The 14983-nt window shown below is 39.6% G+C and overlaps 1 protein-coding gene across 3 annotated transcripts in view; it reads right to left on the bottom strand.

The window, feature by feature from the left end:
• Positions 1-14983, bottom strand: part of RPS6KC1 (ribosomal protein S6 kinase C1) — an 89382-nt gene that overhangs the window by 61764 nt on the left and 12635 nt on the right. For all 3 annotated transcript variants that reach the window (XM_027890727.1, XM_027890730.1, XM_027890728.1), the window contains 4 exons: positions 9181-9296; positions 7113-7206; positions 3399-3458; positions 2450-2812 (listed from right to left, as the gene is read on the bottom strand). In XM_027890727.1, coding sequence (XP_027746528.1) covers positions 2450-2812; positions 3399-3458; positions 7113-7206; positions 9181-9296 — 633 coding nt within the window. The remainder of the gene's footprint in view (positions 1-2449; positions 2813-3398; positions 3459-7112; positions 7207-9180; positions 9297-14983) is intronic.

The following is a 14983-nucleotide window of genomic DNA, read 5'->3' as shown; positions in this document are numbered from 1 at the left end:
ATACCAATGTTAAACATAGTGCCTTCACAAAGTAGCAAGATTAATACGTTTTGTTGGTCTTTTGAAGCTTTTTTTTTTACTGTCCTCACAGATCTTGAGAAGGCATATATTTTTAGGAAGGCATTTGAATCAGCCCTGTCATCATAAAGAGGGCATCACTGTCTCCCTGCCAGCTTGTAGAAGCTCCAAGGAGAATGGGACACAAAATGAGCTGGATCTACCCAAAATCTAGTGCAAGTGCCCAGCAGAGGATGGACATTCATTTGCTTTCCACCTTCACAGCCATGAAGGGTAACACAGAGAAATAAAAAGGAAGAGCTGACTGCTAGGATCTAGCCTGTGTATAGTTACGTTCACAAGGGATAAGATGCCAGTTAAAAAGCAACTCGTTGCCATTATTCCCTCTTCTGTGCTTTACAGATGAATGTCAGGGAGTGCAAAGGAAAAGTTGCAGGTGCTGGCTACATGTCTCTTCATCCATGAGGAGCACCTACATACACACACAAGTACCACTAAAAATTTATTAATAACGCCCACTGTACTATCTGAGTCGCATGAAGAAAACAGGGCAGAATATCACACTTTCCTAAGACACCCTGAATTTCTTCCTAGTCTGAAAAGCATGGATACCAGTGAGTGAGAGAAAAGGGTTAACAGTCATTCATCTGAGGGAGCTGGACGAGTGGCTACCCTGCAGCAAAAGTCCTTGGAGGAAATTCTGGCAAATGCAAGTAAGAAGCTCAACCCACTCTGGTTTGACATGTTAGTATGCATCAGCTGGGCAAGTCACCTACAACACATGCAAGAAAAGCTTTTCACAACTTCAAGGTAAACATATTACCATAAGGATTACCACAGATTCAGAGCCAATGTGTTTAACCACTGCCACAACTCAAGTATGCACAATAGTTATCACAGCAAAAGGGACGTACGAAAGCCTGACTTGGGTTCATGCCGTAACAGTTTGAAACTGTTTAATAAAGAAAGCTTTTGAAGTTGAAATTTGAAGTGTTGGTTCAAAACTGCATCATGGCAGACTTGCATCGTGGCAGGAAGACAGAACTGATTATGACAAAACAGGATATCCACAACAGGTCTGTGAAAAAGTACACTGGCAAAGAAAGAATAGCTGGGCTCTCCAACAGAAGGATTGCCAGCACATTCAACATCAAGAATGAAAAGCATTTTGACAACACAGGCAAGAAAAGATAGGATGCTATTGAAAAGCCACAACAAGCAGCAAAGCAGCAACCCTACTGACATCACTGAGACTTGAAAAGAAAGAGGTGGATTTACATTTGCCAAAAAGTGTAAGACACTTTAAGCAAAGGCTATGCACATACCTTGGCCCACACCTCTAGTTCTCATCAATAACCCATCATTTTTTTTTTTTTTGCCAGGACCCATTAAATCAGCTCGCCAGGTAACTTCCATTCCTAGAACTGCTCAGAAGGCCTGGACCACTGCTGTGCATCACATCAAGATGCAGCAAAGGCTCCTGCTCGTGTGTGCTTTGGTACATTAACATTTAAGTTCGGATCTGGAGCAGCATAACGGATCTGTGCTGTGTGCTGTCAAACAAAGCCACAATTCTAATCTTACTCATTTGATCTGTGTGGGACAGAAGCACAATACACAGACCCTGAATTCACTCCAGGAAAGAACAAATATTTTCCTGTGCTTTAAAGTCTTAAGCCATTGTTGGACAAAATGTAAATATATGAGGTTATCACTCTAGATTCTCAAGAACTAGAGAAGCAAAGGAAAAAATCACTCCCCCACTGACAAGCTACAAGGAGACTATGCAGAAACTTGCATGTAGTTGCATCTGTCTGTTAACAACAGTTTTTGCACACATATATTAATGTGCCAGTCTTTCAATAAAGAAAAAATCCTGTTCTCCTCTAGCAGTGCAGGCATGTAAGTTTGTATGCATCCTTTAGCTAGAAAAGGAGAATAGTGGAAGAAACAAGAGGCTGTGAGCCAAGAGTAGTTCTAATCCTGTTGTGATTGGGAAGCTAACCTGAGTCTGCCTCTCCCCATGCATAAAATGGGGATAATTAATCCTCACTTAACCATGTAAATTAAATAATGTTTCAACAGTGCTGCAAGTGCCACATATTAATTAATGCCTAGGTAATAAAAAGGAAAGAAGCAGGAGTGGAGCACTTCACTACTTACCTGCAAGTCAAAGGTTGTGCTGCAATTTTAAAAGAGGAGATACTTGGCACTTGCAAGATGAGACCCTGAATTACTATTCAGTCTTAGAGAGAAAGATTTCCCACTCTCTCCTATGCACACAGCTATCAAGTACATGAAAGCCAAGCACACATCATTCTGCATTTCATATCACCTCTGTGCAACACAGTAAGCTGATGTTAACTAAGGAAATGCCATAAACAAATACACATAGCCAAAGATAAGACAAACATAATGGGAAGATCCATACCTTGAACACCTTCCAGAAGCAGATCAACCCCCTTTCTATAAAAGCTTAAGGCAGTTTCATAATCTTCTTCCTCCTCCTTCTTCAAGGCCAGTTTTATTAACTCGCCCGCTTTCTCCAAGTAATCTTGTTTGCCCGGCTTGGATTTTAAGCTTCCAGTAAACAAGCTATGGCTTTCCCTCTCTCCTTCGGGTTTGCTCCACTCCTGCTCAGGTGCCAGCGTGCTTTGTACTGGGGGTTCAGAAGGAACGCAAAGGCCAACAGCTCTACTGGGAGAACTTTGGTTGGATGCCATTCCATCATCCAACTCAGCAAGAGAATCTGCATCGACTGTCAGAGAGATCAGGTCGCTGTCACTGGAGAAGCCTACAAGTCAGAAAGGCATCCATTACTTTAAATTTCTCATATGCCTTAGAAACCTTCAAAATTCTTTATCCCATCTGAAGATTTAGCTTTTCATTCTGTGTGAGTGCTATTAGAGAAGTAAATCAGCAGGAGCCAAATTACTGTTTCAAGAAATCCCAACATATTGTTTAAATCAGCAAGGTGAAGCATCCAAAACCAGTAAATTAGGAGTTTGAATTAACACAGTTAGTGTCAGCTTATGTATCATGCAGTGCTCCTAATTCCCATCTAACATGCCCAGCCTTCTTTAATAGCTGAGACATGGTAAAAGGAATTAGTTAACACCTTTCACTCAAACTTGAGGTAACACATTTTATTTTACACTTGCTATAAGCCAGTATATCTTTGCTGCAAGCTGACCTTCAGCAACCAAACCACAAGAATTTTGCAAGGTTTTTTGGGAATAAATGGCAACAAAGATATTTTACACATACACCATTTCGTTCCGTACGGATTATCATCCACAAAAACCATTCACTCAATTACAACTTTCAATTATGCCTATTTAAATTCCACAAATGTAATGGAAACCACTTCTAGATCTCACCTCCACATTCTGATTGGCTCGTAAGCGTCACATCGTCAAGCCCACTTAAATCCTTTCGAACTGAAAAGGACAAGAACGACAAAAATGTTTCTGACATCCTTTGGTACAGCAGATTACACATTCACTTGCCATCAAAATGAAGGAGCACGTCCCTTCTAGAGGCAAAAGTACATAATACGAACCTGCTCTTTGACTGGCTACCAGAGATACCCATTTGGTAACACACCATTAAAATTGTGAGAAATTCACCATTCTCATCGCTTCCGCAATTTTAAAAACAAAACACAGGTGCCTGCTTTGGTGGGGGTGGGGGGGCAATTCAAACCTACCAACTCACTTAATTTCAACAGCAGCAGCAGGACTATAATCCCTATCTCTCACTGCCCTGATGATTTACAGCTAAGGAGACCTTAAACAGGAGAGCCTCCAAAGACTGGGATCTACACACCACTGAAAAAAAAAGAAGCCAGCTTTCAGTATCAAGTATGTCGTTCCAGAATAGTACCCTGCAGGAGACATACTGAACGACCCACGAATTTGGCAGTGCCACCTGGATATCAAGTAGCAGTTTGTTTTATCACCTTGGCACATATGTCCACTGAGGCAATAAAACAGGCAACAAGGTCAAGACATTTAGCTGTTTGTACACACAGAGAAAGTAAATTCTGAGCTAAAACCTGCTGTTTTCTCCTGTACTATTGACAGAGTGAAGAGTTTATCCACATTTCCAGGTAACATGTTCTGACTTGACTTATCTTCAAAAAGTAGTATGAGGCAGCAGCAAGAAGCTGACTCAAAGGCAACTAACTCACACTTTCTTTTTCATTTTGCAGCCATAGGGTTATAGGGAGTTTACAATTTATGAAAGAGGAGTAAGAAGGCACTGTAGAAATACTGCTTTTTTTCTAAGAGCCAGCAGTATCTTTAACATGAGGGAGAGGAAAAAGACATGAAAAAGAAAAAAATTACTAGCCACTCCTTGTATGAAAAGCAAGAGACAGTCATACTTAGTGACACGACACTACTTGAGAGGAGGGGACCGGGTGCACAGAAGACAATGCTCCTGATCTTCTCATGGAAGCGACATAAAGTGAAGCGTCCATGCAGAGAAAAAAACTATAGAAGAAGAAAGCTCCAAATCCTGCAAAAAAGAAATGTTGGAGGAAGACAGAGAATACATTAACTAGTGTAATAATAATGGGCCCCTTCACCTGCTCAGTTTAGGGACAGCAACAAAACTCGGGTGTGGAGGACTTAGAATTCAATTACACTTAGAGGAATCAAGTGGTGGAAGCAGAGCTGATTGGTGGACAAAGGGTGCAGATATAGAGCGTGCAAGGAGAAGCTGGGGTTTGTGGGATGGCTGTTCTGGCCACCCAGATTAGATGAATTAGCACCCATCCACACAGCAGATTTCACACAGACTCAAGTTCCCTTCCCTACAGGCCACACAAAGCCACATTTGCTCTTCTCTTGTAGCCAACCTGACCAGAAGCTGTCCAAACACAGCTAGTATGGCACAGAGCCTGAGCTAATAAACACTTCTTAAGGGCAGGTTTAGAGCCCAGATTTGGCACCACATAACCAAAGTCATGGGGCTTCCATTCAGCTCATGGAGTGGGAAGGGTCTGAACTGCACAGACTTACTTCTGGGAAGACAATGTGTACATGGTAAAAAAAAAAAAAAAATTGAGGGGGGTGAAAAGAAAATGAAAAAAAAAAAAGAGAAAAATTAGCTTTGTGATGAAGTGCTCTATAGAATCTGATCATTGGTAGAGAAAGACTTGAGAGGAAGTTGGACATTTGAACATCATCCCATGTACTCAGAGATGAAGACAAAGTGATTGTTTGTCAGGAATAACAGATGAGTATAATAATGCTGAAATTGAACATAAGTTTCTATTCTTGTCTCTGCCGTATTAAATTTAACCAGGAATCTGAGTAGTAAATACAGTTTCCAAAAAATGCTGGAAAGCCTGGGTAACCTGGCCTCTTGAAAAGGAGATTTTCATAAAAGTGTGAACTGCCAAAACTTTTTTACAAGTAAGATAATTGTTGCTTATTTTGGTACAGAAACATTTCTGCTACTGTCAATTTGTATCTCCTACCATTGAAGTGCACACCTTCTACAAAAATAACTTTGCCTGAAAAGAACAGATAAAAGGGAGAAAACACAACCCACCCTTAAAAGCTGCAAACAGTAGCACTCGCTAGGAACTGGGGGTGATACTTCTCACTACAACAGCCTGAAGGAGCAGTGCCCACGTGGAGGCCCTTGAATGCTCACAAAAAATAGCAGTCACAGCTAATTACCATAATCAGACTGTGAAAAATCAGATGCAGGCAGGAGGCCCTAAGGAGAGGCAGGGAGCGGACTCAAGGCAGAGCATTGCCACTGCCACCACTGCCATCTAGAGGCCTTAAAGACAGATGTTCCCTTCTGTCCCCGGTCTCCCCCCACCCCTCACCACCAAAAACATAAGAAGAAATGAGCAGGAAGATACATAGGTTTTCAGAAAACATAACTCCACAAAAGTCTCATTCAGCATCTTCAAGTCCTGTGCTCATGGTTGTTGCAAGTATCCCGTAAAAGCACTCCAGCAGATTCAGAAGGGTATCAAAGAATTTTTCTACTTTACAGAATTTTTTCTTTTCAGAATTTAATCTCACATAAAGGAAGTGGTTTTCTTCTTCTAAAAATGAGGCCCTTATTAATAAAGAATAGAAACATTAAGCACTTATAGAAGGACTTTTTCTTTTATAAGGCACAGTGTAAAGTGAGTGCATTGTCAGAATTTGGAATGTTAAATTTCATAGAAATCACACCCCTTTAAAGCTAGTTAGTGGTATTTACCGTAACTATCCTCTGCAATTAAACAGCTCTATGCATTTCCCTTCACAGAATGAAATATCGTGAGGACATCAGTTCATAAACATCATAGAAGATACTACAAAAGAAAACGCAAAGCTCACTTCCCATATATAATATATCGTACAACTGAGCACAAAGCTATTGACACAGAGAGATCCCAGTGGCAAGTCATACAACCTCAAAGGAAAAAAACCCCAACCAATTACCACTATTACAAAACACAAGCAGTTTTCATTATTCAAGCTTTGTTTTATCAAAGCAAGTTCTATGCCACAAAAACCAGAGGAAATTTAATGGTTAAGAAAAAAATCCCATCTCATATAAGCTTAATGAGTATTTCTATAAGAATGTGTATTTATATACGAGTACAAAACAGTTCCAAAGGAAAACCTAAGGAATGGAGAAGAATTTCCTAGAAATCACAAGGACCAAGTGTAACTAGGGAACACGTAAATAGCTAAAAGATTGTATGTTACACAGAGAAGTTTAAGCTACCTCAGCCTCCAGAGGCAGCCAAGAAGCACCGCTACAGTATTTATTTGGGCTGACTGACCCTTCCTTACAGCTATACTATTATTTAGAGCAGGTGAAGTGCCACTAAAATTACTCTACACGTGGGATCCAAGCCAGCATGTACATCTTTAGAAGCAAACTTCCAGAGGTGCAGACAGAGCTCTGCTGATCCCAAGCTCTCTTTCATTAATCCCAGCTCGGACATTTCTGCCATACCAAGCAAACAGAAACTGAACAGCAGCACTCCCTAAACAAATATGGCACTTGTCATTTACAAGCTGCTTTAAAACAGAGCACACTGTAAGGTTACACGAGAGAAGAAAGCAAACCTTCAGAGCTGCAGTCAGACAGATTGTCAGTCACAGAGTCAGACAGAGGCTCAACAGGACCAATCAGTTCAGAGCCATCATGCACCTCTCCACCCTAAAAAGGAAGAGGGAAAGGAATTACTTAGCTGCTGTGCTCTATGGAAATTCTCATTATATAGAAGTGATAGACAAAATTAAATTTCCTAACCAGTGAATGTTCCACTACTTTAGAGTTAATGCATTTAAATAAACTACAAAATCCTGCAAAATTAAACAAGGACTTTTGGTTAGGCCATGTTTGGTTCCCATAGGCTGTCTATTTATCTAAACTGTTAGCCCACTTCAGAGTTCTGCAGCAGGTCTGCCTGCACAGTCAAATCTAACAGGAAAAGAACAATCATGTTCCTGCTCTCCTGTGTCACTTACAGTCCGTGCCATTCAGTGGTGCTCCTAAGCTCAGTAGGTCCCTCATACAGGACTGTTTGCCTGTCAGACCAGTGTCCCACCCATGACCCACTGTCTTGAGTTCAGTCATAGTCAAGACTGGACAAAATACCAAGATACATTATTCCCTCTCAAGCCTGAAAGGAATCAATCAAGTGAAGTCACAACAGGAATAATTACTTGAAATAATTACTAGAAACCACATACGAGGGTTTTTTTTTTTAAATTTCTGCTTCAGATCTCAGGTGCTCACTTTCCACGTAACTTTAACAGAAACTGCACCATTTGCAAGGCTGTGTTACATATGGACACTGCTAAACTGTCTTGAATTAGCCCAGCACATTTTCAACCTAGTCAGCTCATCTTTTCGATACACACAGCACTCCCTTCAGTTGTTTCTAAAAATTTATTGTCCAAGTCTCTCTCTCTCCACGGCTATTTGCACAAAAATCTAAAAAAGAACAAAAATCACCCATGAGCAGAGCTAAAGGACAGGGGCTGAGCTGATCAAAACCCAAGGCTCTCCTACAGGAAACATAACACCACATCAGCTAACAAATGAGCCTCAATTATTACATTTGCATAATTCCCCTTGTAGACGTAGTTGCTCCTAAAAAAATTAATGTTTTTCTGGTTTTATTAATTTCCTTGCAAAGCCAGGAAAGGTCCATTGGGAGGCTAAAAGTAATACTTTTCTTAAGCAAAGAGGTAGAAGAGAGCACTAAAAAGTACCCCAAACCACAGAAATATTTCCAAAGAACTGAAAAAAATGCAAATAAACAAAAAAGTAAAACATTCTAACCCAGTCTCCCACTTATTTTTGCCCCTAACGTTTAAAAAAAATTAAGCATTTTAAAGAACTCTGCAATAACTTCATCATGAAAACAAGAATTTTAATCTTCCATGTAATTTTGCTTTTGCATATGTATTATTTATATATACTTAACGCATTCATACATTTAAGTCCCATCTCAGTCAGATGAGTATTTCCTTAATTCCAGGGAGTTACTATCATTGTTACATGCAAATTTATGCTTATGAGTTTGCAGAATGTTAGACTAAGCCACTGAAAATAAAGAGGTTTGAAGGAACTATTGAAAACAAACTGCTTCAGCTGTAATAAAAGAGGAAGTCCATATCAATGTATTGTCCTAGGAGACATCATGGAGAGCGGTTCTCACAACATTGTACAGGCAGCACGTTGGACTACTTATATGCCAAATTTGTTGTCATGGACCTGAGTCCATAAGAGACCATACGGAAACAGTCTAAACAGTCTTTGTTCCTTTGGTTTGAAACTATAAACAACTACTTAAAATACAGAAACGGTGACAATATTTTTATCACTTCCCTACTGAACACCTAGATTCATCATCACAAGTTTTTTGCTCATCACTTCATAAAAAAATTAATTTCGAATCCCTTCACCTCAAGTTCCTGTAAAACTTTCCACCTCGTAGAGGTGTGGCATGTTTTGGTTTTTTTTTTTAAAGCCACATTTCTAGAGCAAACAGAAAACCCCCAGTCCCTTCCCAAAGCATGTCAGTTGAGCTCACTCTCACCCAGTGTATAAAGTAAAACAGAATCAGCACTACACTTTATTTGCATCGGTAAGAAGTAAATACTACTGCAAATGCTAACCAACCTTAAAAAATTCTTCCAGCTGTTTGCTGTTATAGAGAGCAGGGATATTGGCAGAAAACTGCAACAAATCTTCAGCACATTGTCTTCTTTCTTCAATCACAGTCTCATCAAATCGCCCTGGAAGAGACACATAGATTGACAGTTTTAGAAATAACTACACATTTATTTTGCAATAATAACTACAACGGGAGGGGAAAAAAAAAAACAAAACAACCAAATAAAACCCCAACAACAAACAAGACAAAAGCAACCTTCTGGAGACAATGCCCTGAGTCTATGAAAGTCACTCCAACGCTTCAGGAGAGTATAGCAAATCTTCAAACTTCCTATTCTCAATTGTCCCTAGAGTCCCGTCTTCTGCAATCCGCTCGGATGATGAAAGCTGGCAGCTACGACAAGAATCCTTCGCCCTCTCATCGTAAGAATATGTGAGGCAACACTCTTGATTAGCCAAGAGACACTAACGGATGTCCACTGTTATCTAACAATAAATGATACATGCACAATTTGACAATATGCCAGTCAGTGTCAGCCTTGATTACGGCCCAAATCCTGTAAGGAGCTGAGCAATCTTCACATATTCTCAAGAACAACGCACAATAAGAGCAGATAGTAAACAAAGTATTGCTAAAAGCCCCCAAACAGATCATCAATTCCAAGGTGCCATTTATGGAGGAGACAAAGTGTAAGGGAGATGGTGAAGCCCTGCCACCAGGCACTGAAGCCTTCCTCTGAAGTAGCTCCATGCAGACAGGATCTCATCTCCTTCTGGACTCAAGAGGTAAACAGAGCCGGGAAGCAGCTCATTTACTAAAACGTATGAGCCTTCCTTTTTCCCTACCCAGCACCCAAAACATTCCAATTACAAAAAAACATACTTAAAAAACAATCCTGCAGTTCACCTGAAGAGATTTGCTTCTCAGGAGAAAACCCTTGGATTGCTACCTTACATTCACATCCTTCACAATTGCACATAACTTATTTTAGCTTTTTATATCAACATCACTTTGTTGTTGAAATAGTTACAAGTTTACAAAAGAAAAAGGGCAGAGGTTAACAGTAATAATTGGAGGAGAATAGAACAGATATTGGAACAGCTATACAGAGGGAAAAAAGGACTGGGAAGACAAGTTCAAGAAACAGTATTGCTATAACAGCAGGACCAGGAAAATAAGAACCACCTGTGACAGCTCTGTGGCATTAACCTTTGAAGAGGACAAAAGAAACATTGAATACAAAAGCAAAATTCATTTATACTTAGAGCAAGCAAAAAAAAAATAATCCCAGAAGAAAGTATCAAAGCAGGATTCTTTCCAGAAATTCTTCAAGTAAATAGCTCCTGCCCATGCGGTACAAGAAAAAAAGAAAATAAAACCAAAAAGACACACACATACTCACAAGACCACAAACAAAGCTTTTGGGGCTTATTTTTTCCATGAAAGAAAAGAAAAGACATCATTGGGCTAATTTTCAGCTGGATTGGTTCCGTACGTTGCTCACCCTGCCGTTTCAGCTGCACAAACATGATCAGCTGTACAAAAGAGTGAGCAACAAGCAAGCAGAAAGAAGGCAAAAGCAATGCTACCACACTGAGTGACAACATTGAAATCAGGCTTTATTAAACTGCTCATCAAACTTCCTGTGTCTTCAGAGCAACACTGAGGGTGCATTAGGGCTCTTGGTTCATTCCATGCAAAACTGGACATCAAAAAAAAAAAAAAAAACAACTTCTCTCAGCAAAGCACAGCAGCATGGGCCAGTTAAATGAATCCACAAAATAACACGAACACTTATAATGCAATACAAAATCAATCGTGAAGAAGTAAACACCCAACAATACCAGGAACAGATAACTTTTGCAAGAAAGTAGTTCTGTAAGATATTTTTCCTCATTTACCAAGAATCTCTCCGTGATCCACTTTATCATCAAACACAGTAACAACTAACTTTCCTTATCCACATCTTCTCAGCACTCCCAGTGGGCCCCAGATAGGACATACCAGGATCAGCACTGCCAGGCTAACCACTGTGTGTTCCCCTACTGCCAGGCAGCTACAAATCTGCAGGGATGAGCTGAGCCTGCCTTGCCTTCAGCAGCACCGAAGCACATGCCCTCTTCTTACTCAGCTGCTGTTTCACAGACTTTGCAGAAATATAATTACATTTGCAACCACCGTCACTCTCAGATTTAGCTGATATTAGCCACATGAGTAAGAGTTTCATCTTTCTGAGAGCACAATTACACAAGTCTTAGTTTCTTAGGAAGCTGAGCTAAAAAAGAAAATAAAAATACATGTTTGAACAGATCTGTGGAAACATCACTCACTGTCACATTTTCCAGACCTGCAGCATCATGGTACAGTATCAGGACAACTGCTTACAGAACTAGAGGACCGTGGGGCAAGGAAGAACATAATTCAATATTGGTTCAGTTCACAGACTAGCTGGCATCTTGCTGGCAGTTTAATTCCCAGGCATCCCTGCCTAAGTCCTTCTCCATCTTCCTTTTTCCATACTTTCAGGCAATTCTGTATAGCTAAACACTTTCATTATCATCCTTCTCAATGAGATGTTCAAAGATGCTTACATAGCATGACTCTTCAAACATTTCTATCAGAAAGTCATCCTTCATCTAAATCAACATTATTTCTGCTACTCTTTATATCTCTCAGACGTACAAGAACTTCATTATAGGACTATGTCTTCTCAGGGTTTTTAAGAAGTGTCAGCTACAACTGTAGCATGCAACACGTGCATTAGCACAGTTATGCTATTCCTCCAGTGATGATCCATTCAAAACTTCTTATACACATGAAAGTTAAATGCAAATTCCCGTAAAGAGAATCCACAGTGAATTCTGTGGAGCAGACCTGAACAACAAAACACCTGGCAAGGTTTGTGTTCATGTTTCAGTTAGTTTCTCACAACACTTCCTACTGTACATGACACCAAGCCCTTCAATGTGCTACTTCAGTGTAAATCGACTTTCTGACTCATAGAAGCAATATCTGGAGGGGGGGTTGATTCTTTTTTGGCAGGGCTGGGGGGTGTAGCATTTTTTTTATACTAGAGTACATTTCTGCAGTTGTTGGCTAAGAGACATGATGAGTACAGACTTACCCATATTTTGGTAAAATGCCACGTATAGTTAACATACGGGAATACTTACAGTGTACAAGAACAAAAAAAGTAGTTTGAAAGTACTGAAGAATTTATGTTGATGCATGTAGGACTGCTCATGTCACAGAAACAGGTATCATAATTTTAACAGCTGGATCTGTTAGGGCATTTTAAATTTTCATGATCAAGGTCACAGGGTTTTTTTCCCATAAGATGGGTAAAAAAGGTTCAAGTGAAGTACAGAAAAAGTCAGGCGATTTCTTTTTCACAGCCATAATAAGTTTCCTCCTTTGATGCAAACAGCTCTATTGCAACAGCATAAAAAATACACACACCTGCACTTGTATTAAAAGCTGTGGTGTAAAACATGCAACAGGATTCAGTTCTGCAGACGTGGCAAGTCTATAGTTGCAGGAAATATGGAAGCACAGCATAAAACATTTGCTTTTCAATACATCTCAGTTCTCCACATCGCCTCCTGAAATGCCAAATGCTGAACTGGAGATGCTGCTCAGGTTTAACACTTCTACTACAAGTAAGAAGTACAACTGTCAGAACCACCAGTGCTCATTTTGTAAAGTGCACTCTCTGCAAAACAATATGTATGTGCATTATTTAAAGCACAGGTATCCAAAAAAAAGAAAACAAAAAAAAACCCCCAACCAGTTGCCAGCAACTACTGGAAATTCTAATTTTAAGTTTAAAAAGCTGCAACGAGTGTAACATCACCACTGGAAGAAACAGAAATGCTCCCTCAAGAAGTGCAGAAATGCTCCCTCAAAGCAGCTTGGAAATAAAAGATCTTAATACAGATGGACCTTGCAGCTCACCACTAACTGAACAAGGCTGAAAACAAGTTTGTCAAAACCTCAAAATCGACTAAGGTTATATTTTTCCTCAAGCAGAAAAAAATACTAGGGCTTTTCTGAAGATAAATGGTTTTAACTAAAATAAATCATGTGGCAGTTACTATGTGTAGAAGTGAGACGGGAGGAAAAATTTTATGCTGTAAAGGTAAAACTTTATGCTGTAAATTGAAAAATAATTCTTAAATTGAAGAGTCAGACAGTTCTGTTCCTGCCAGTTATGTACCAATCATTTAAAATTCATTTTTACATTATCTCCACTTTCCTGTATTCTTCTGTGGCTCAGTTTCATTCAAAAGTAGTGGGGTCTGTTTTGTTTCATTTCAAAGAGCTTTTTTATAAATAACTGCATTGAATATTTCTGTGGATTTCCTTCTCTCACAATGTACATAGCAGTCACTTTTGTTCGCTAAATACAATGGAAGAATGATGTTTTTTAGAAAGGATTTCACTCAATTCTGTCCTTGCTTACAGAGCTACTACAAAACCAGCTAATTTGCACTTATAGCAATTTAAAATTATTTAAGAAATTAGAAGCCAGTACCTTCTTCCACCCTGATTTCCTTTTTACCCCTCTCTCTCAAAAATTACACGTCTGTGGCAGTATTTGGTCCTGAAGCATCAGAAGGAAAATTTGTGCTTTCCAGACTGAGGTTTGGCCTCCAGGGGAGTTTCATGCAGTTTCTCCATCACTCAAGGCAAAGAGCCAGCAAACACCGCTACAGGATGAGTAGATAGTGGCAGTATTAGAGTGCTGTCACATAAAGTGGTGGAAAAAAGGCTGACTAAACAACCTCAGTTTGGCACTGTCCAAACAGGCAGGTTTGCCTATTCCAAAGTGACAGTAAACGCCAAAAAAAACCCAACCAAACAACAACAATAAAAAAAACCCACACCGAGGAGCATAACACAGACAAAGAGGAGAAAATTTTTTAAAAATAAATTAAAAAAAAAAAACAGCTCTCAGCAAAAAAATAAAACCACAGAAAAGCCCCCCAAAAATGCTAGGGTGACCAAGAGCTTATGCTAAAAGTCTGCAAAAAACTGCTAAAACACTCTAAAAACATTACAAAGGGAAAAACATGAAAAAACATGATGCAACGGATGCATGCCAAAAAATGTGAAACACATGCTGGGTAATAAAACATACCAATGTGAGACACATAGAAAATGTGGGAAAATATGCTCTAGATGCATGCTCAACACTGATAAAATATGTTACATGCAAAAAGCTTGCAAAAATCAGCACTAGATACGTGCCAAAACACACCAAACATCACCTGGATGATAAAATGTGCAACACACCAAAACATACAAAAACATGTATGATAGTAACAACAAAGACAGGCACAACACATGGAAAATCTGCAAATACACACAAAAGGATGCACTAGATGTGTGCCAAGAAGTGCCAAAAAATGCCAAACGTGCTGAACACTGAAAATGCTAAAAAATATGGGAAGAAATCACAAAAAAGGACGTGGTAGCAGGATGCATAAAAAAAAGAAAAAAAAAAAAAGCCAACCTCATGCTGAAGCGTGCTGTATGTTTAACACATATTAGAAACAAAATGACAATGGAAAACAACACTGCAACAATGCCTGAGAAACTAAAAATATTCAAAAGAAAAGGGGCAAAAACCTGAGGGGGGGGATAGAAAAGGAGTACATGGGAAATTGAAATTTATGCCAAAAGATGCCAAACATGTTGGACCCTCATAACCCCACCACAGTAGAGCCAAACATGCAGTGACAATGCTGTAAGAACCAAAACCCACACCAAAAAAAAGTCATGCAACACCCAGACCGGAAACTTTGC

Source organism: Empidonax traillii, unplaced genomic scaffold (genome assembly GCF_003031625.1).
Source record: "Empidonax traillii isolate 1590-97213 ecotype Southwest subspecies unplaced genomic scaffold, ASM303162v1 scaffold296:size1881848, whole genome shotgun sequence".
Lineage (NCBI taxonomy): Eukaryota > Metazoa > Chordata > Aves > Passeriformes > Tyrannidae > Empidonax > Empidonax traillii.
Note: the sequence above shows the minus strand (reverse complement) of the source record. Positions and strands in the feature narration are given on the sequence as shown.